At 38.1% G+C, this 23,426-nt stretch overlaps 1 protein-coding gene across 1 annotated transcript; it reads left to right on the plus strand.

Annotated features, from left to right (window-relative positions):
* Window positions 1–2,996: 2,996 nt before the first annotated feature.
* On the plus strand, window positions 2,997–23,426 carry LOC120782676. The gene is made up of 3 exons (XM_040115064.1): window positions 2,997–3,595; window positions 22,340–22,690; window positions 22,782–23,426. Exons 2-3 carry the CDS (start codon window positions 22,564–22,566, stop codon window positions 23,183–23,185), a joined length of 531 nt encoding a protein of 176 aa, XP_039970998.1. The 5' UTR covers window positions 2,997–3,595; window positions 22,340–22,563; the 3' UTR covers window positions 23,186–23,426.

Genomic DNA, 23,426 nt, shown 5'->3' on the forward strand with positions numbered 1-23,426 from the left:
CATATAAGAGCCAGCCTAGTTTGCATATATGTATGTCCGAGCCATGCACTCTCGTTGTGCCATAATCCTTGCCTCAAGGCTTATGCAGCACAAAAGTAGTCGCTTCCCTGTTCCTGCAACTAAACGCTCGCTGTTTGTGGCTGAAATCGAATATTGTTGATGTTGTTGCCACTAACAACAGACAATAAAGTAAGTACGTAAGTAACCACATAGTGCAATGATTAGAGTTGTTTTATCCGTATTTTTCTTTGTCTACTGGCACATGCAGGATATACGATATTATTGATGTTTCCCCGCAATTTTCCAGTTCCATTGAGTAGTTTAAGCAGATTAAAAACAACAGTACATAATTATCTGCAACAAGGCGCGGCCTGTGGCGCACATCAAAGTCGATAAGGTGACGTTGCCGCGGCGTTGACAATGACACTCTGGCGACACTGGCTGCTCATATATGTTCAACTTGTCGCATACATACACACAAAGTGATACAATAACAACATAAAGTAGTAGAACGGCATAGTCCAACCGGGCGGCGTGTAAGGAGTAGAGTTTTCGCCTTGGCTTTGTCCTACGATTTTATTGCTTTATTGTGCTTCTTGCTTCCTTGTTTTTGTCTGCTTCTGTCAATTTAATTGTTGTTGTTTTTGTTTTAAATAGTGCGCCGTGCTTCAGGTGCGTAATTAAATGCAATTGCGGGCGGTGTAATTGCCGAGCGAGCGAGCGAGGAACCTGACAGTGAAGCGAAAAATAATTTACTGAGTGGATATTTTAATTGCAGAAGATGCTGGATAATCAAATTTATTGCAGTGTAATGGCATGAGTTGAGTGACGGGCTTAAAATTTTTCAATTTTCACGATTTTGTCGAAGAATGAAGGAAGAATCGCAATATTTGCCTTCGAAGTTCGAAATTACTGTTATCATCATCATCATTATTAGATTTAGTATGCAAGTTACTAAAAAAGTAAAAGCATAGACATAATCTACCTTTTCCTATTATTTCAGTTGGGTATACTATATTTATCAAGCTGATATGTATGGTAGATGCTACGAATATAAGTGACCAAAGTTAGATTTTCAAAAAATTTGATGATTTTAAAAACTACGAAGATACCCTAAATGTATGCTTTAAAAATAGGTATATAGTATATTAAAACCTATAACGGCAGCCGGCTCCGTTTTTACGGAAATAAGGATGCCAATTTTTGAAGCTTTCCTCTAATGGTGTGTGAATCCAATAGGCTGACTGGCTTTGACCTCATTGGCTTGATGTGACCACACTGCAAGATGTTCGCTATCGCTTGCTCTTTATTGTTTGGCGTTCCAGACCCATTTTTTGTTGTACTATACCATCTCTAGACGTACTTATATGTTCCTTATCATTATTGCACTGTAATATTTTGCCTGTACAACTACTTAAACCAACGATGTCGACTTGAAATATGCTTTAAAAGCTACTTGTGGACACCAGAAGTCTGGTTTTTGATACCGCTATCCTAGCCCCAACGTCTTCCGCTTGTTTTTGAGACGTCCATGGGCCCCTATAGAGCTCGTTCTAAGATGGTCGCTGAAGGTGTAGTGACCCAGTTCATTTTGTTTTCAAGAGTTGTGGTAAAAATTATTGTGAAGTTCAATCTTTTGTTAAAATTGGAGGTAGTGGAGTGATTTATGCTTCTTATAACATAGTCTTTTGTTTTGTCAGATCTAGATATTCCTAATCCTAAACAAACCGGGGCTTGAACCATTTCACAAACAAAGATATTTCACTTGAACAGGGTGCATTAAGTTTGCCCCGAATTTTGCAACACCAAGCAGGAAACGTCGGCAACCTTATAATATATATGTATATAAACAATGAACGTGACGAACTGTGTCGACTTAGCCCAAATCTGATTGTCTGTCTGTATAAAAGCGAACTGGTTCGTCCGTGTTTGAGATATCGATTTGAAAATCTGCAGACGTCTTTTTCTCTCCAAGAAGCTGCTGTAGGCGGAACTGGTAATATCGGACCAATGTAGGATATATACAGCTACAAAATGAATGGTCTAAATCAAGTTCTGGTGTGGAAAATTCTTTTTTGTTTGAAGTTAATGCTCTTCAGCTTCGTTGACGCAGAAGTTAATATTTTCACTTTGAATTGCTTTCCAAGCAATTTGGACAATGCTCACAATGCATTTTGATGAGTTCAATTTTAAACTTTACGAACGATCCCGAACATGTTTCGAAAAAAAATCACAGCGGTCGATTTTCTTTTCGTTTTATTATATTTTCTTGAAAGTGAATATTTGTTTTCCTAATTGTTCCTGCATTACTCTTTAACGATTTATTTGTTTATTGATGGTGGCAATAATTTCAGTTATTTCCCTGTCTTAAATGCAAGTGCTCACGAATGATTCTGCTGTAAGCATCTCTGCTTGTTGACTCTAGCTTTGCTACATATGTATATTATTTGAAAAACTATTGTTCAAATATTTTAATTTAAAAAACCTTTTGCATTTCATGGTCACTGTCGGTAGAATTCTTAATGATGTGGAAACAATCTTAAGTATCGCTGGCTCAAAGAGTTCAAAGCGATCGAAAGTTTTCCACAAGAAGCCACGCTAACTTTTTATATTCGAGGAAAAAATCAACGGCAGCTAGTTGTTGTCTTTCTGTATCTCATTAAAAGGAATAAAATAAAAAAGTTAGTTGCTTTAACTCACAACAAAACTCAGCTGTTACTTTGTTGGACAACAAATTATCCCTCCACAATACGATTTCTCTCCGCGTAAGAACGAGCATATGCTCTTAATTTCCTTCTAAATAGCGAATTCACCACGAATTGGAGAGACAGCATAGAAGTACGTGCTCCACAGGCGCAAGGCAGCAATTGAAATCTCTCATTTGTTAGCTCAGCTGATGAGCGACGCCAGCAAAGGCACTGTGTTGAATGCGACCAATTTGCAGCGCATAAAATACCCGGACCTTCGCCAGATTGCTCAGTAGCCGATAAGGAATCCGCCAGGAAAGTTCGAAGTTCCAGAAAGTCCCGTAAGAACGCGTTAAGTAAGGAAAAGCGCGCGCGCTCCTTTGACCCTACGCTCTAAATTTACACTGCTCGAATTGCAGGCAAGCAGTAAAGTTCAAAGTGTTTGTAGTAATACATAGGATAACGCATCCTTTCACACATACATACGTTGCCGACACACCAAGTGGATACGAACAAACACATACAAACGCATGAAGCTCTGCTCTCCACTCCGTACTTGTGCGGCGCTATGTGGGTAGGATGTGGTGTGGTAAGCCGCAACGGTGCTTTCTATTGAATGCGAAGTGTAAGCGTGTATGTGGCAACACTCCACCCCACCAACACTCTCCAATATTACTCGTATTACAACCGTTCGGTGTACATAACTGCATACGAATGCAAAACTGAATAATCATTAGAAAGCAAAATGTGTGGAAAATAAAGAGTGAAAAAAGTGAAAAAAAAGAAAACAACAAAGAAACGAAAACAAACCAAAAGGATAGTGAAATACATACGAACAAACAAGGATTGGCGAAGTTTTTTAGCCTCTACGCGTTCGTGGTGTTCGTCGTGGCCGCAGCGGCTAAGGAGTAAGTGAAAGTTCTGCTATGCTAAATTGTGGGCAGCGAGAGCGACAATTATTTTATGAGTGCATGTGTGTATGTGTGAGTGTCAGGCATACTGGCGTGAGTTCATTGACTGAAAAGAGGTGAAAGCCTGCGAAATAACGCTTCAGTGCCTTCTTCTTATATTCGCTAGTGCCCAACTTCCTGCTTGAGTGACTGCCAGGCTGCCTGACTGAATGACTGAGTGACTCACTGTGAACGTAAACAAATTTTCATAATTAATGCATTGTGTGCTGGCCTGTTAAGTTTGCTGCGTGCGTATGTGTGTGTGTGCAATATTTTGTGTACATACGCTGTATGAAGATGTAACTGTGATTTAAAGTTCTGCGTCGGTGTTCAATCTGTGGATGTTGACTTCGGAAAAGCGTCCTGCATTTGAGTGTCAGTATATTTTTAGCACTTTATTGTTATTGCGAGCAACAATTATGACAGTATTTGCTCAACTTTTTCACACATTTGGCGAAAAGTTGGTAAATGTGGAAATTAAAATCTTTTATTGCCAAACTATCATTGGATGTAGGTGATAAGGAACAAACTTTGTCTGTCGGGGAGTTAAGTGCGTGGCTATCAAGGCGTTAGTGAAGGTGGCGAAATCCGTTGTTGAATTATTTGATATAGGTTTTGCACACAATACGTTATTATAACGCTCACGTTGAGACCGTTTTCTTTCGATAGCCATATGAGCACATCTAAGAAGTGAAAAAGTCCACCTTTGTTTATGATACGATATTTCTATGGTTCTGTAAAAAGAAATATATATATTTTCCATTAGATGAATTTAGAAATATGTATCTCGCCTTGTAAAGGGCGATCAAAGTAGAGGTATATTTTTCAAAAGGATTATTTTTGACAAATCACGCACGAGTCCTGTCAAGCTGTCATGTTGTTTATTTTCATTATGAAAAGATTTATGCTTGAACCACGTCCACAAATCGCTTAACGCTTATCACGAAAATTCACGCTTTGTAGAAAATGTGTTTCACGTGCTTCGCTCAACTTTGGTCAACATAATCGACTTACTGAACGTACTATTCGCAATAACTTCACCTATCTTGAGACCCAGTATTCATTATTGGATAATATTCGACTCAATAGACCACTTCAGCAAGTTGTGAAGAAAATATAGCAGCGGTAGCTGACAAGTACTCGAAGATCATGTAGAGTCGATTCCGCGCCGTTCGCAGTGACTCGGACTGACATATGGAGCGACTTGGCACATTTTACAACGAGATCTTAAGTTAAAAGCGTGCAAAATACAGCTTGTGCAAGAACTGAAGCCCCTCCTCCTACCCAAACGGCATTGCTTCGCTCTATGCGATGTTGAAAGGTCCAAGAAGATCCGACGTTTTCGAGCTAAATTTCGTTTTCGCATTTGAGACGAAGAGCAACCTGAAGAGATTCGAGAGCTGCCATTTCATCCAGAAAAAAAGTGGAAACAGCGGTCCATATTTCTTCAAAAATGGTCAGTAAGAATGGAACCGTCAATGGCGACCGTTATCGCCCCATGATAACCAACATGATAACCAACAAAGCTTGAGATCTCGGTAACGTTTGCTTTCAACAAGACGGCGCCACTTCCCACACAAGTGGATTTATTGAGAAAACGCTTTGGTGAGCAGATAATTTCACGTTTCTTGCCGGTCATTTGGTCACCAAGATCGTGTGATATCGCACCGTCTCACTTTCTTCTGTGAGAAAAAATGTGATGTAAAGTTCAAATTATATGCGGACAATCCCGCTTCGATTCTGGCTTGAAGCAAAACATCACGCATGTCATTCGCCAGTTACCAGTCAAAATACTCGAACAAGTCATCGAAAATTGAACTCAACGGATGGATCATCTGAGACGCAGCCGCGGCCAACATTTGAAAGAGATAATCTTCAAAAAATAAATAGCAACGAATGTTCATTCGAAATTTCTGTGTTTTTCTTACAAAGAAGTAGGGAACCTCGAAATGCATCGCCTTTATAAGCGATCATACTAAAAAAAATTTCTGACAGTTTTGTGATTGTTTCACTTAGGACAGCACAATTCAAATATTAACAAATTGAATGAAAAATGAAAAATGTTAATACATAGTTCGTCCTGATACAATAATGCGCAATTTTGGTATCTTCCATTTCTGCTCCACGAAGGTAAAGTGTCGAAAATAACAATCAAATATTAAGTTTAGTTCTTTGTGAAGCCAGACGAAAAACTTTTGTAGTTGGTTATCAGTTATCGGTAAAACGCTTAAAACCTTTCACAAATCTGCTTAGGTGTCCATCTGCTGAGAGTGAAGAGTTCCTCAAACCTCGTACGTTTTACGAAAGGCCAGTAAGACCTTGTGAGTTTACAGCTGCTGGTAGTTGACCAACGCTCCCACCCATTCACTATTACGCTGAAGTACCTGGCCTAGAACGGCAGTACACAAAATGAAACTCGATGAATGGGGTCACAAAATGAACGTCATAAACCGATTTTCCATTTGCAATTGCTGTTGAATTGCACCAAATTTAAAGACTTTTTGTAGCGGATGATTACTGGTGATGAAAAGTGGATTACTCCCGACAACATCAAGCGAAAACAGTCATGGTAAAATAGCGGTGCGTCAGCGCAAATGGTAACCAAGTCAAGAGTGATAATAAAGAAAGTTTTACTGAGTGTTTGTCCAAATCGGATCAAAACTGTTCAAGTACCCAGATACCGAATATGTGGATCAAAGATCCAATTGTTGGGTGGTATTGACAGGGAATCATGCACTATTAGTTACTTCTCTACGGACAAATTTTTAATTTGGACGTGTCAACTATTGCGTCGTCTGTAAGAATCAATCGCCGAGAATTGGACAACTTTGGCCAATAAGAGTGGAATTTGGATCGTCCAGGACAACGCCGCACATATAAGGACTTGTCGAAAACTGTGGGAACGTGTTGGGAAGATTCGCTAGTTTCCGGGCTTAACACCAAGGGATTACAACTGTTCCTGCCTATGGCGTATCATTTTAGTGGTGAGAAATTCGTCTCGAGAGAGTTTTTTGAAAGTGAACTGTCCCTGTTTTTACCAATAGGGACTAGAGTTTCAAAGGATTGAAGAAGTTATGTTTGATTGAAGCTATGTTAAAAAATGCCAGCACATTTTTCAACAAAACGGGACATATTTGGCCTAAATTGCAGAATTCCAACTTTGTTAAACAAAACCTTCAATTAAGTGCAAAAATAATGAATTTAATTTCACAAAGGAAGTATCCATGTGTGCGATTGAAGCAAGAAATTTTGTTGATTTATTTTCACATATTATTATTAACGTTTTAGTCCTGTAGAGTTTGAAGCCATAGAATGACAGCTTTAAACGTTTTAAAGTGCACAATAGCTGTTATTCAAACTGACCGATGAAAATCAAGATACATTTTTGAATAAATACTGTAAACAATTTTCCTTATTAAGTAAGCTTAATCGAATTAAAGATTGTTAATATCACACAGCGCGACTAAAAAACTACCAAAATGTTTACCGTCCGATACAACGACGCCGGCAGACTATCAATTTTGAAAAATAGGCGTGACTCCGCCCTCTAAGCAGCTTAGTATCTTATATATCTCCTAACCCACTGAACGTATAATAACCAAATTCGCTCAAAACTCCTTAAGCACCCCTAAAGACACGGTAAAAATAGATGAAATCCTGTTATGACCCCGCCCACTCATCATATTATGGTTCCGTTAAAAACTATTAATAAAATGAAATTTCGCACCTCGGATGACACGAGAGCACTTTATAGGAGCCTGTGTTAGAAATGGACGAGAATCTATATCTCAGGCCCTACTTGACCAGTATCAACAAAATTTGGTATATAAAATCACCTTTATATGCCTATATACCAGTGTAAAAATAATCAAAATCTTACTACAACCAGATCTACATTAATTACATGCTTATTTTTAATTCCATTTGATCTTTCACTTTCCAAAATGCAAGCCAATGAATGTATATGAACGAATAGTGCGCATAAAGTAGGCCTTATGATCAGAAAGTGTCAAAATCGGACCAAAACTATTCAAGTCCCTAGATACCGAATATGTCAAAGTTCTAGTTGTGCACTTTTTATCGAAAGTATCGGTCAATCTGCGAGACATATGTAACGAATGATCCAAGCAGAGAAACTTTTTCCAATAGCCTTTTTTTGCCAAATAACGCATGAGTCGTGTCAAGCTGACACGTTATTTTTGTTCAGTACTGTTTGGCATTTGATCATGGAAAGATTTTCTCCTAAAAAACGTTTACAAATCGTTCAACTTTATTACGAAAATTCACGTTTTGTAAGGAATGTGTTTCACGCGCTTCGCTTAACATATGGTCAATATAGTCGGCCTACTAAACGTACTATTCGCAAAACCATAAGCTATCTTAAGACCCATCATTGGATGATATTCGACCGAATAGACCATGTTCAGCCATATCAGCCGTAACTGAGATTGTACACAAAGACCGTGGAGAGTCGATTCGGCGCTGTTTGCAGCACCTCGGACTGAAGTATGGAACGACTTGACACATTTTATATCGAGATCTTAAACTGAAAGCGTACAAAATATAGCTTGCGCAAGAACTGAAGCCCCTCGACCTTCTTAAGCGACATCGCTTCGCTCTGTGGGCTCTTTAAAAGTTCCAAGTAGATCCGACGTTATCAAACCAAAATATGATGCCGGTGAGAACGTACCTGTCAATGGCGACCGTTATCGCGCCGCCTATTTGAAGCCTAAAATTGAAGCTCGTGATCTCGGCGGTTTCAGTTTATGTGGACTATCACGCTTCGATTCAAGCCTGTGATCAAATCATCATGCGCGGTTCTCGCCAGTTACTAGTCGAAATGCCATCTGAAACGTGGTCGCGGCCAATATTTAAAAGAGATAATCTACAAAAAATAAATGCTGAATATTTCCCAATAAATTTGAAATTTCTGTGCTTTTTCTTTATAAAAATGGATCACCTTTTATTATTGAAATTCGAAGAAAGCATTTTCCTAATTATAATGTACTCTTCGTTCACAAATGAAGGTATTTCCCTGGTTTTGATCCTGGCTAGTTGCCATGGTATGCCATGTTCGGTTACACCCGCACTTAGCTCTTCCTTACTTAGTGTTATTTACATTTAAGTAAAAACGGTGTCAAAACTCAAGTTTGTGTTCTGGGTTCGATATTGTAGCAACATTTCCCAAAACTACTTGTAATCTAATGGTTTTAGTTCTTTAATAATTTACAGTTTTTATAAATGAGCTTATCAGCAGTTATTTTATACCTGGCAAAACTTTTCAAGTCAAATACTTGTAGTAGAATTATATTGCGAAATGCATACTTAATTTTTTACGCTTGACCATTTCATCACATAATGTGATTTTAATTACTTAATTGCAACAAGTTATATGAGTGTTGATGCTTGAGTAATAAAATTTAATATCCCCTTCAATCACACTTATTTGTGGAAATCATTAATTACATAACTTTCAACTGAATTCGTTCAGATCAATTGCAGCCAACTTTTTCGAAGTGTTTCAATTCTAAGAATAATGAAACCAATAAATTGCTTAGCAACAAACAAACTTTTTTGGCCAGAATTCGGTCTTCTTAATCACCCATCAGCATTGTGGCCAGAATTCGTGGAAAATAAAACATTTCAAACGCAGTTAAAAAGTTGTCGGTTTGAATATTATTATTGCACTTATTTGCCACTTTCCCATTACTCATCATATCAGCTCTTCGCGCAAACAATTTTGAACATCTTGAATAATAATATTTGGTATTCATGGAGTGAGTTAAATACCAGATACCTTTTGAATCGATGCTGGGTGCGTCCCTCATGTATCGTTCATCATTAAGTTTATATGTAAAACCTCACATAATCTTTTTCACCCACTACCGCTCACATTTCTCGTTGGTTCACATATAAATTCATGGAATTTCCCCTGGCGCTTTACTGTGGCCTGCTCTGACACGGTTTTGCCAATTTCAAGGTCAACGGGATTGAACGAAATATGCCAGGCATTTGACACAGCCATAAAGAGGATTATTCTGGGTGGCTGTGCTGTCCGATCTAATAAAAACTGAGCTTTTTAAACGTAAAATGTTGCCAGCCGAGCAAGCAGGGCGGGGGTGGAGCAGACTATGTTAAATATATGTATATAAATAATGTGTGATGGCCGGTTGAGCGAAATATTTGTAGTCAAACTGTTGAATAACGTTTTCTTTCACATTCATTCACTTTCATTTCATTTTCATTCTATTTAATATGTTGTTGGTGTTGTTATATTTTATATTTGATGTGCGGTGTACGGGAATGTTGTTTGTAAGTGGATTAAAAATACTAAACTTTACCTCGCGGTTGTAAATAATTTCAATGTTTGTAGAAAATGTAAATGGGATTCAAGGCATGCTAACAGAGCTCTGTATAGAAGCGAGAATTATTGCAATTTGAGTGGCATCGAAGCAATTTACTACTCTTCATAAATGAAAGATAAGCTGTGTTATTATGTAAAAACCAGAACAAAAGAAACTATAATACCCTTCAATAAAATGTTTCCCTTATAAGGACATTATTCCGTCGGTCAGTTTGTATGGCAACTACATGTTGCGCGAGTTCACTTTCGACAACGACGACGAGTTGTTGATTCGGAGCAGTATTTGGATATGTTCAAGCGAAATAAACCCGAGTTTTTGTCCCGATATACATATATCCACTCCAAGGCGTGTAAAACTGTAAAACACAACATTCGGCTGGCAAAGTTATGGCGTCTGAATTTTGGGAGCACATGGAAAATTTTTTATTGTCTTCTTCTTCTTTATTGGCGTAGGCACCGTAGGCTTGCGTGGTTATAGATAAGTTAACAACAGCGCGCCAGTCAAATGAAAGTATAATTTTAGTTTTGGTTCTTTTTTTCCAGATAAAACGGAATTTTACTACAGATTGGCGCACATTTGTATTTACTAAGGGAATTTCTGTTATAGTAAAAATTTTTTTGTTCTGTTCTTAGTAAGAAATATAAAAAAAAATTGTAGAGAATCGGATCTTAATTGTAGAAGATGGGAAGAGGGGTGAAACGTATCAAAAACCTTATGACAAATATTCCACTTCGATCAGAGAGGGAAGAAGAAAGATTTTTGAATACTTCAAGAGAAGAAAGACATGCAAGACTCAAACGGTGGAGGTCCAAAGTCCAAAATTTCTATACACGCTGAGCGACTTGTACGAGAAAAGCTCCTGAGAACCCTGAAATTTTATCGCGGGAGTTGATTGAAAGTTTTGGTTTGGATGTTTCCATTGGTACAATGGAAAGAAAATTACAAACATCTGATTTTAAATCTATATCCCAAACAAATGACCTATGTTTTCCATTTCGAGTAGGAAAAAAGGACTAGAGTTTGCAAAACAATATCCTAATATGACAACCACATTTTGAGATAAAGTAATTTGGTCCGAATAATTCAAATCTCAGTTAAGGAGTTAAAAAACAGGTAAGGGAGTGTGGTGTAAACCTTCAGATCGCTTAAAACCACAGTGCATACAATCATCAGTGAAGAGTGGAGGATGTTCTCTCATGGTTTGGGGCGTTTCTCAAAATTTGGTGTAGGTATTGTATTTAAAATCGATGGACGAATGACGGTTGCTTCATATGTTGACAGTCTTAGCGAAAATTTGAAAATAAATGCGGAAAAAGTGAATTTGGGGCCATTTATCTTCCAATAAGATAACGACCCCCAACGCACATCTCGCCGGACTACTCGCTTTTTCGAAGAAGGCTTAAAGAAAAACTGGCCTGCACAGCTCAGTCACCGAATTAAAATCCAACTAAGCATTTGTGGTTAATTTTTGATTCCAAAATACCAAAAAACAGCCGTACAAACTTGAAATAATTTTTCTTAGGGACGAAGCGTCAAATTGACATTATTCCAATTAAAATATCAGAAAATTTGGTTCGAGGCATGCCAAAACGTCTTCCTGCAGTAATTCAGAATAAAGAAGGCAGAATTAAATACTAAATTTACTTTTAAACCAAACGGTATGCATTTTTTCAACATTTATACTCTCATTTGACCACTTTTATTTAAGAGTCCTTTTTTTAAACTGGAACAAAATTTTTTTCTTTCGATTCCGGAAGAAATATATATTAATTTATAATTTGTTACTTAAATACCTATGTAAATGTAATATTAATGTATGAATTTTTAATTGTTTATTTTAATAAAACTGCATTGATATAACGTCTGTGAAATTTGTACTTTGATTTGATGCCTAGTGTATGTCAATGTCGACGTATATCTCATACAGCTCATTGTTCCATGGACTGTGGTACTCGCTGCTGTCAATGCGCAAAGGACCATAAATCCTCCGCAAAACCTTGCTCTCGAAAACTCGTAACGTCGACTCATCAGTTGTTGTCATTGCCCAAGCCTCTGCACCATATATCAGGACGGGAATTAACTCTGTTTTTGTTCATCGAGAGAGTACTTTACTTCTCAATTGTCTACTCTATCCGAAAGAGCACTTGTTGGCAAGATATATTCTGCGTTCGATTTCGAGGCTGATATTGTTGTTACTGTAAATGCTGGTTCCAAGATAAACGATATTATCTACGACTTCGACTGTCAACAGTAACGTAGGAGCCAAGTCGAGAGTGCGACAACTGTATGTTTAATGACAGGAGAAATTTCGTCTTACCCTCGTCCACTATCAGACGCATTTGCTTCGCTTTCTTATCCAGCCTGGGGAAAGCAAAACTAACGACGTACGCCAGCAGCTGTATACTTTTATACCGATTAGATGAAAAACGGCCGCAATTGAGGAAAAAGAAAGTGTTTTTACCAAGACATTGCATAGTGTCACAAGTCTGTGAAAACGATGGCTAAAATACATGAATTAGGAGTCAAATTGCTTCCGCATCGACGGTATTCTCCAGATGTAGCCTCCAGTGACTATTTTTTGTTTTCAGATCTTAAAGGAATGCTCACTGGGAAAAAATGTTCATCGAATGAACAGGTGATCATCGAAACTGAGACCTATTTTAAAGCAAAGGACAAATATTACTACAACATGAATTGAGCTATGTTGAATAAAAGAAACGAATTTTGCAAAAAAAAATTTTGTGATACCATGGTAGGTCGTGGACTTTCCAATTGAGCTGCAAATGATCAGCATGACGTGCTTAGTCGATTTAGCCGAGACGGCTAAATAAATATACAGACGGAATATACGAGAACCAACCCCACAGTTTTTAAGATACCGTTCTGAAATATAGCGTAAATACTTTTATTTTGGTAGCTTTATGAAATTCCATATTCATTATTGATCGCTGTAAATAAATTCAGAAAACTTTTTTTATTTTATTAAGAACTTTAGTTCGACTTAAATATTTACGAGCTAAGAAACAATGCGGCTTGCAAGAGCAAGTAAAATGCTATCCTTTGGATGCAAAGCGTTAGCCGTAAACGTTTTCAGATTTAGTTGGACTAATGAAAACTATGAGAACTGCACCTGTGAAGGGTATAATAGTTTCGGTGCTGTCGAAGTTAACGAGTAAAACGTATACAATTTAATGTTATGGTCAAGAGTTTCCCGTATGTGAGCAATAACGTGTCGAGTATTTTCTTCCAAGACTTCACATACTCCACAAAGTCAGGCTGTCTGAAATCGTGCGATCTTGGTGACCACGCCACAGGCCCACATTGCGAGATAATGCGCTCCTTAAAAGTTTCATTCAATTAATTGATTGCTTGGCTGTAGCGCCGTCTTCTTGGTACCAAAGGTCGTCCGCATTAACATTTTCCAATTCAGTCTCCAAAGTGTGATTAATCAAGGCCAAAAGCCAAAATTCTTCAGCAAAATAAGCTCCAATTATTGCCCGTGATGGTAGAGGAGTTCATTTAGGTCCTCTTCGATGGTCGGCTTCACAGTAGAAAGAGCAATTTGACTCAACGCGTGAACCGAATAATATTAATATTATTTTGGTAGCAAATTTGAATGATTTGCAAACATTGCTCATTACGAATCAACCAATCAGATTGAGTATAAATAAAGTAACAGCTGTCAAAAATACCAAATCCGAAAGCAGTATTCCCTCATTGAAAGCTAAACGTAGAAAAAAGACCTTTATAAACATTTAGTTATATTCAAAGAGCCTTCCAAAGTAAGCAGGACTTTCTGAATCCAACACCCCCTGGTGGCGTCATCATCTATGGCTGTGTGTAGACTAGTGCGTTAGAATCTGCTATCTTTATCGATTGTAGTGAGAATTTCATAACATTCCATTGATTGGAAGTGAAGTTATTGCGTTTTAAGTGTCAGTATGTTAGTGTTATCTTTGCAAAAATGAGCTTCGAACAAAGAGCCAACATTAAATTTTGTTTCAAAATTGGTAAAACTTTTACTGAAACGTTTCAATTGAGGAAACAATTTTATGGCGATGATTGCCTATCCCGTAGCAGAGTGCACGAGTAGTTTCAACGTTCTCAAAGTGGTCGTGAGGATATAAATGACGATCAACATGTGGGCCAATCAAAATCCGTGATCACTGGAAATTCCATCGTAACTGTGGGTGAATTCATCAAAAATCAACCGAAATCATCATTGAAATTCATGGAAATGGAATTGAACATCTCCAAAACATCGATTTATCGCATTTTGACCGAACATTTGGGCTGGCGAAAGGGGGGTGCACGGCTTGTTCCGCACAAATTTACTGACGACCAAAAATTGCTCAGAATCCAACATTCGATTCGACGCTTGTGACCGATTATTTGACCAAATATCACATTTTAATCATTAACCCCTCCCCGTACTCACCAGATATACCACCGTGAGACTTCTTTCTTTTCGGAAAAATGCATTTGCCCATGAAAGGAAAGCGTTATGTAGACGTAGAGGCCATTCAAAAGGCTTGCAACGGCATACTGGCGGCAATACCGGCCAACGCGCTGAAACACTCGTTCGACATGTTTTTGGACCCTGCAAAAAGCTGTATTGAAGCAGAAGGAGACTATTTTGAATAAAATAAATTGATTTTACCAAAAAAAAACATATGTTCTGATTTTTTTTTAAAGTCCTGTTTACTTTAGAACGCACCTTGTGCATGGTAAACACTTCTCCAGCCATAACACCTTGAGATGGTGAACCCGATTTCCTAATTGGTGACGATGAAACGGAGGTTCTATTGCGCGACCATGAACAAGTTCGAATAGCAATTACCCGCCTGAAGAACAACAAAACGACGTGACCGATGGATTGCCGGCCGAGCTATTCAAACACGGCGGCGAAGAACTGATAAGGAGCATGCATCAGCTCGATTGGAATTTTAGTGTGCTGTGTCCATTCCATAAAACGGAAGACCTCACAATCTGCGCCAACTACAGTGGGATTAGCCTCCTCAACATCGCATATAAGGTTCTATCGAGCGTACTGTATGACAGATTAAAGCCCACCGTCAATAAACTGATTGGACTTTACTGACCAACAACTTACCAGGTATTCACCGTGCGTCAAATCTAAGAAAAGACCCGTGAAAAAAAATCGACACACACCACCTCTTCGTCGATTTCAAAGCTGCTTTTGACAGCACGAAAAGAAGCTGCCTTTATGCCGCTAGACTAAAATTGACAAAATTGACAGAGTTCATAGGCCCTAATGTGTGAACTGATAATGGTTTAGCCTTCTATTATTTAAGAACTTCGAATATGGAAGCGTTGAGGTTCAAGTGAATTTCGATATAACTGTAATTGAAGACATTACCTTCAGTATATTCGTACGAATATTTTCAGTACTTTCGATTCCACATAGTAAATGTAATATATCTGCACATACAACTATTTATTTTGAAAGGCTATAAAATTTATAATGTGTTATAAGTCTTTTGCAGATTGTTATATACCTACACGCACACATGTATAAACAGATATGCATATACATATAAGACATTTTCCTGGCCAATGCTCACCGTGGCATGTTTCGGCCCATGTGTTGCACAGCCCCAAATTGAATTATTGATTGGACATTTGGCAGGTGTAATCCGATTTATTTGGCAACAGCAAATGCCAACAAAAACTCTTGACGACTCAACACGAACTCATACACAGACTTATCCAGCTACTTGTATACCATATATAGACCAATTCACTGGCCTCTTAGCCTTGACGGATCTACTTATTTGGCAGTGGCACATTAAATGCACGACGATATTTAAGTGACAATCGTCTATAAATACATACTTTGTAAGTTCTTTAATTTAATACGAGCTCCCTTAAGTGACTAAATAACTAAGTAAATAGGGCTTTGTATAACTCACTTAGCCAACAGTGCTTCACGCTTGTTACTGCTTTCATAAGTCTTGGCAGTAATTCTTTTATTCAATCAACCAGTCGGCAAAATGCGTGCGACTTGTAAAATGCGGAAAAATGGAAAAACTATCAAAGGACAACAAAGTCCCGTACAAGGCGACCGTTATAGTGCCGGCAATCATTCAATGTCACAATGATGGCGGAAAAGTAGAACAGCAGCCGGTTGCTGCCACGTCAAACACCGACAATGCAACATTTTTATAATGCTTGTAGTTTGTGTGTATGAGTGCATGAAGTTGCGTTGCTTTTAAATCAGCGGGGAAGTGGCCGGTGCTTAAGTGCACCGACGTGTTGCTTGTGGCTGCAAGAGGGTCTAAATGCTTAGGGTCGCATTTTGCATCTTCATAATTCCTCCAGTCGCTGGGGTGATGCGTCTTAATGATTTGAAGTTTATGCAAAACTTTTCTTTGTTGCCCTTCGGTGCTTTCTGGTTTAGGTGCCATCGCAAGCGTTGCTATTCGCTTATGGGAACTATTAAATTGTTCGCTTTATGCACTTTTTATTGCAAGAGAAGTGCGTGAGTGGAGAACGTCACTTGAATTTGTTGTGTCAGAAACCAGCTTGCGTTTTCAGCATAAAGGCGCCTCATTTATTGCTCTTTTTATTGCATTTGAGTCTATTTTAATATTCTGCTACATACACATCTACTTATTAGTTTCGCTTAAATCTTCATTGCACGAGATATCGATTTATATGTCAGGAACCGGCAATAAAAATGCCAACAATAACATTTGTACGACTATAATCAATTAATAATTTTGTTGGTCATATTGGTGTTTTATCTTAATGAGAAAAGGTTTTTAATATCGAATAATGAGTTTGGAATTAAAAATAAATTATTTTAATTTATGTAAGATGGTTTTTAGAGAAGAAGGAGAATCGTTATTAGTTAGATGAAATTGTGAACCGATTGCGCCGTTTTTAATATAAACCAATTCTAACTTATATCTGATCAATTTTCTGAATGGACCATATAAATGGTGACAAAAAGGTACCCGGATATTGTTAACAAAACGCAAAATATTTAATTATCCATCAATATTTATTTTATTGCCTTCAAAGTAATCCCAACTAGATGTAATGCACTTACGTCAATGATTTTTCTTGTCCACGAAACATTTTTCAAAAGTAATTTTTGGGATGGCCTTCAGCTCCTTGTTTTATCTCATTGACCGACAGAAACAAACAGCGCGCTGGTCGTTTATTTTCCTGTTTGACGCCAATTGGAGACTCCAAGTGTAGCCAGGTCTTTCTTCTTCACCTGGTCTTTCTAACGGAGTGGAGGCCATCCTCTTCCTCTGCTTTCCCCGACGGGTTCTGCGTGGAATACCCTCAGAGCTGCAGTGTTTCCATCCAATCGGACAACATAATCTACCCAGCGTAGCCGCTGTCTATTTATTCGCTAAACTATGTCAATGTCGTCGTATATCTCGTAGAGCTCTTCGTTCCATCGACTTTGGTATTCGCCGTTGCCAATGCGCAAAGAACCATAAATCTTCCGTAGAACCTCTCTCTCGAAAATTCGTAATGCCGACTCATAAGATGTTGTCACCGTTCATGCCTCTGCATCATTTAGCAAGACGGGGATGATTAGTGGCTTCTAGAGTTTGGTTTTTGTTCGAGAGAGTACTTTAATTACAATTGGCTGCAGTCTGAAGTTGCACCTTTTGGCAAGAGTTATTTTGTGGTCAATGATATCAATATCTTCGGCGTACGCCAGCAGCTGTACACACTTTTAGAAGATTGTACCTTCTCCATTAAGCACTGTAGCTCGAATCATTTTCTCCAGCAGTAGATTGAGAAAGTTGCACGATAGGAAGTCCCCTTTGTCTGAAACCTCGTTTGGTATCGAATGGCTTGGTGAGGTCCTTACCGATCCTGACGAAGCTTTTGGTATTGTCAGTTTACATAGCCGTATTAGTTTAGCGGGGCCGACCATATTCTACAAAGAAGGTGATTCATGCTCCTTATCAGTTTCTTGTCACCGTATGTGAAAATGTTGTTCTTCAGACAGGTAATTGCTATTCGAACTTCTTCATGGTCGGGCAGTGCAACGTCTGCTCCATCGTCATCGATTGGGCAATCGGGTTCACCATCTCCTGGTGTTATGCTTTCCCTGCCATTCAGCAGGCTAGAGAAGTGTTCGCTCCGAAACGAATATTTTTTCACTTAGTGCTCAAAAAAATAGGTCCTTAGATTCCTCTGCGAATATCTCGTGAAGTATGAGTTTTGGTAATCTGAGTTGAGGTATTTTATTCCGTTAGAATACTTTGCTGGTTACGATAAATATCTTTTGTACTTTACCGAACATGAAACTTCCCTAATTGCTTCTAACTTGGCAAGGTGACGCTGTTGTACATTCCAAGTGCAGAGAGGTCGCGTGGGCGCTCTTGCTTCTGATAACGAGCCATGTGTCTCGAATCGAAGAAGCTTTTCGCTGAAGCATAATCTTCCATGACATATCCAGCGCATTTGTTGGATTTTTATGTGCGTTACTATAACCATGTCGCCGTAGAGATCATACAGTTCGTGGTTCCATAATAAAAAATCGCAAATCATGAGATTTTCTCATTATAACACATAACTAAATTTAGTTTAACTTAGATTATTTTCTTTGAAAAGCTGTAAAAAATTTCAGTTAAGCATAATTTTTGAACACACCTTTCATAAAGCCAAAGCGACGAAGAAAAAGTAATAGTTTTCTCAGAGAAACTACCAAACCGTTTAGTTCTTTTGTGTTCCATGGTAATTTTCCGCAGCTGGAAGCATCGCAATATGTGAGTGAAATCTAACGAGCAACAAATATAGCAGTGAAAAATATAATAGAGGGAAGGGATCTGAAATTATTATGGTTCAAAAACCTGTAAAAAGCTCGCATGAGGCCTCGTCATATCGTCCAATCTCACTCACCTTGCACTCTTACCTGTGTAATCGCTACTTTAGAATCAAGTAAGGTACTTTAGAATCGTGTGGCCTACAGATGATTTGTTTTACCTTTGATCGCTACAAGACCTCTTTCGCTTCTTTTTCTAGCCTGAACATGGCTGCGATGACGATTTATTGTTAAGGCCTACGATGTGAATATCATCCGCTTGCACCAGAATCTTTGTATTTTTAGTGCGTCTCACTTTTTCTAGCATTATATTGAAGGAGTCCCGCGAGGAAGAATCACCCTGCCTAAAACCTGCCCCAGGGGCCCTATTCTGTATCTCGATTCGTAAATGTATTACATTCGAAATTCGGATCTACTTTATAATTATGCGAAAGTTGGACCACCCTGTGCCAGAATAAATACGTACAATTTTCGTTTTTGCTTTCTACAACTCAAAAGCTAACGAATATTTTATTCGAAAATTGGCTTGAAAATCCGAAAATCGAGTTACAGAATATAAAAAATCCGAATTCGAGTAAACTTTTTTTCGAATCGAGTTACAGAATAGGCCCCCTCGTCTGATATCGAATGACTCGAAGATGTCCTACCCGTAACGTTGTCACTGTGGATTATTGGTGTTTTTGCCATTTAGCAATGTCGAGAAGTGTTTCCTCGAAATTTTGAGATTTTAATTAAAATACTAGATCTTTGAAGTACGAGTTTCGAACATTTCAGGCTGGTACTACTATATACAGAGGCGGACAAAAGTGTACATACACCCCCTATTTTCATGATGTATTGATACATTTTTATTCTAATATTTATTCTAATAACAATGAATTAAAAAAAAAATTATTATTTAATATACAATAACAAATTTATGGAAGAAAAACTCAAAAATTCCGTTGACAAAAATATACATACGGTACACAGATCATTCTTAGTACATTGTTATGATTATCGTTTGCCTTTTTCTTTCATTTCGTTATGTTTACTGTTTGGCATTTATTGAATTCAGTTTTGGGTTGAACACTTGAATAGCTACAATGGCTCCGCGAAAGAAAATATAAATTTATGTAAGAAATTTGGTGATAAAACAAGGAAGAGAAAAAAAATCATATGGTGAAATTTCTAAAATTTTAAACTTGAGTCGAGCAACAGTACAGACAATTGTAAAAAACTTTGAAAATAGTGGTTTCACCGAAAATAAGTCGCGCAGTGGCCGCCCTAAAAAAGCTATCTCGTAGAGACGTCAGCCCGATTCTCAAAGAAGTAGACAAAAGTCCAAAAGTAGATGCTCCAAAATAGCCGAACACATAGCAAGTCAAAAGAGTATCCATCCAAAAACAATACAAAGAACTCTGAACGGAAATGGGTTCCATGACACCATGTCACCACAGAAGAAACTACTTATGTATTTCTGAAAAAACCGGAAACTTCATTTAGAATTCGCCCAAAAACACAAAGACAAGGAGATGGATTTTTGGGAAACAGTTTTATTTACAGATGAGTCTAAATTCAAGATTTTTGGTAGCGATGGAAGAGCTAGAGTTTGGAGAAAAACTAACGCTGCGCTAGAACCGAAAAACAAAGTGTCAACTGTGAAGCATAAGTATATAAGTATAAGCCTCTGTTGGAACTCAGTTCCGGTTAGATCTTTCAACAAGATAACGATCAAATTGTTAAGGATTGGTTGCTTTATTATGCTCTAAGACAATGAAACACACCACCTCAAAGGCCAGATTTGAATATTATTGAACATGTCTGGAACATAAAATTAGAAATCACCAGATTTCTAGCTCTTCTATACCCAAAGAGCGCATATTAGAAGTTTGGTATATCATAACGTCTGCAGAATTGAAAAATTTAGCTGAATCAATGCTACGGCGTCTTCAAGCAGTTATAGATGCAAATGGGGCCCAACTAAATACTAAAACGTCTTAATAACTACTATTTTCTAAAGTTTTCGAACTGAAATAAGTTATTTTCTACTGTATGTAGACTTTTGTCAAAATAATTTTTGAGTTTTTCTTCCACAAATTTGTTATTTTATATTAAGTAATGGATTTTTAAAGTTTATTGTTATTAAAAAACAAGTAAGGAAGGGCTAAGTTCGGGTGTCACCGAACATTTTATACTCTCGCATGATAAAGCGATAATCGAGATTTCATTATCCGTCATTTACAAATTTTTCAAATACCGTATTTGTGTAAAGTTTTATTCCGCTAACATCATTGGTTCCTAATGTATATATTATACAGGGAAGGCATCAGATGGAATTCAAAATAGCGTTATATTGGAAGAAGGCGTGGTTGTTAACCGATTTCACCCATATTTCGTACATGTCATCAGGGTGTTAAGAAAATATTATATACCGGATTTAATTGAAATTGGTTGAGTAGTTCCTGAGATATGGTTTTTGGTCCATTAGTGGGCGACGCCACGCCAATTTTCAATTTTAAAAAAAGCCTGGGTGCAGCTTCCTTCTGCCATTCCTTCTGTAAAATTTAGTGTTTTGTTAGTCGGTTAACGCACTTTTAGTGATTTTCAACATAACCTTTGTATGGGAGGTGGGCGTGGTTATTATCCGATTTCTTCCATTTTTGAACTGTATATGGAAATGCCCGAAGGAAACGACTCTATAGAGTTTGGTTGACATAGCTATAGTAATTTCCGAGATATGTACAAAAAACTTAGTAGGGGGCGGGGCCACGCCCACTTTTCCAAAAAAGTTACGTCCAAATATGCCCCTCCCTAATGCGATCCTTTGTGCCAAATTTCACTTTAATATCTTTATTTATGGCTTAGTTATGACACTTTATAAGTTTTCGGTTTTCGCCATTTTGTGGGCGTGGCAGTGGGCCGATTTTGCCCATCTTCGAACTTAACGTTCTTATGGAGCCAAGAAATACGTGTGCCAAGTTCCATCATGATATCTCAATTTTTACTCAAGTTACAGCTTGCACGGGCGGACGGACGGACGGACAGACAGACATCCGGATTTCGACTCTACTCGTCACCCTGATCACTTTGGCATATATAACTCTATATCTGACTCTTTTAGTTTTAGGACTTACAAACAACCGTTATGTGAACAAAACTATAATACTCTCCTTAGCAACTTTGTTGCGAGAGTATAAAAAGATAAGAATAAAACTGTATCAACACATTTTTCTAAAAAGTCTTTGTACAATCATATGCAATAAAATAGGGGGTGTATGTAGACTTTTGTCCGCCACTGTATGTATAATTTAAATTTTGCTTAGCTACGGCCGATAAAAACCGTTGTACCTATTGGCAAAAACTGGACTGGATATCCCCAGGTTACTTGATATTCGAATAAATGGTTTTCAGGTTATTCGAATAATTTCAAGAGCCCTAATGTTTACGATTTGTTTTGATTTACACATTTACACCAATTTACAGCTTGTATTTAAAATGTAATCTTAATGTAATTGAATCTTTAATTACTGTTTTCAGCGTAATCAGGCTCCTATTTCGCTACAACGGACAGCATGTTACCAAAAATATGAACCAAAATGACTAGCAATCTTCTATTCGCTAGAAATTTATATGCGTAACACGCGCACTTAATACGCCGACATAAACACATGCAACATTTGAGGAGGTACAACTAAAAAGACAACAACAACAACATATAAATATCCCCAGAGACCGCGCTATCACATTACCAGCCACGAAAGATGCATCAAGTGCTGAGCTATGAGACCGCTGTACGTGCCAACAGTTCCCGCGAGTTCCGCGAGTATGTCACCAAACGCACTTGCGTCAGTCTCGTGCTCACAATAGCCTTCCTGACGCTCATACTGGGTATGTATGTATGTGTTTAGCTTTATTAAGAGTCTTTATGGCATTGCCTTTTCGTTAGCTTATGAAATTAAGTTCAAATTGTTTTTCACAGGCTATTTGCTGGGCAATTTCGTGTCGGAGCGTAAATATCAAATGCGACTGAACAAGGCGGCCGGCAAAGGAGTGGGACCGCCGCACACGGTGGAAGTGAGCAGCGCCGATTATGCAAATCTCAAAGAAATCAATGCTTACCAAAAGAACAAAGACAAGCTTTTGAGCTCGGCACAATCGCTCAGTGAGTTATTGAAGCGCGATCAAAGCTATCCGGCGAGTTCCATCAATACGGACATATTCAACAAGTACATATCGTGCACACAGGATATACCGCCCAGCACCAGCATCGACTACAGCCAATTCATCGAGCAGTTGGTGGACAATACGGCGGCGCGGCAACGCGATTGCTTGCGTGTGATTCAGTTGATTATTGATAATCACATGAGCGGTGACACGAACTGAACATACAAGGGCGATGTCACGCTTGCGGAGGGGAATGTGATAAAGCAGCGAATGCAATATGCTTAAATAGGCAAAAGCGGTTGGTTTGTGCGGAAGTGGGCGTGGCTGATTATGATTTTATATATACATATATGTATAAGTATATCGACATCTTTCATAGTGGGCCAAAAACTTTTTTATAATATCAATGTATATTATTTTTGTAAAGATTTTTTCTAAATATATACATACATACATATAC

The sequence above is a fragment of the Bactrocera tryoni genome, chromosome 1 (assembly GCF_016617805.1).
Source record: "Bactrocera tryoni isolate S06 chromosome 1, CSIRO_BtryS06_freeze2, whole genome shotgun sequence".
NCBI classification, from domain to species: domain Eukaryota; kingdom Metazoa; phylum Arthropoda; class Insecta; order Diptera; family Tephritidae; genus Bactrocera; species Bactrocera tryoni.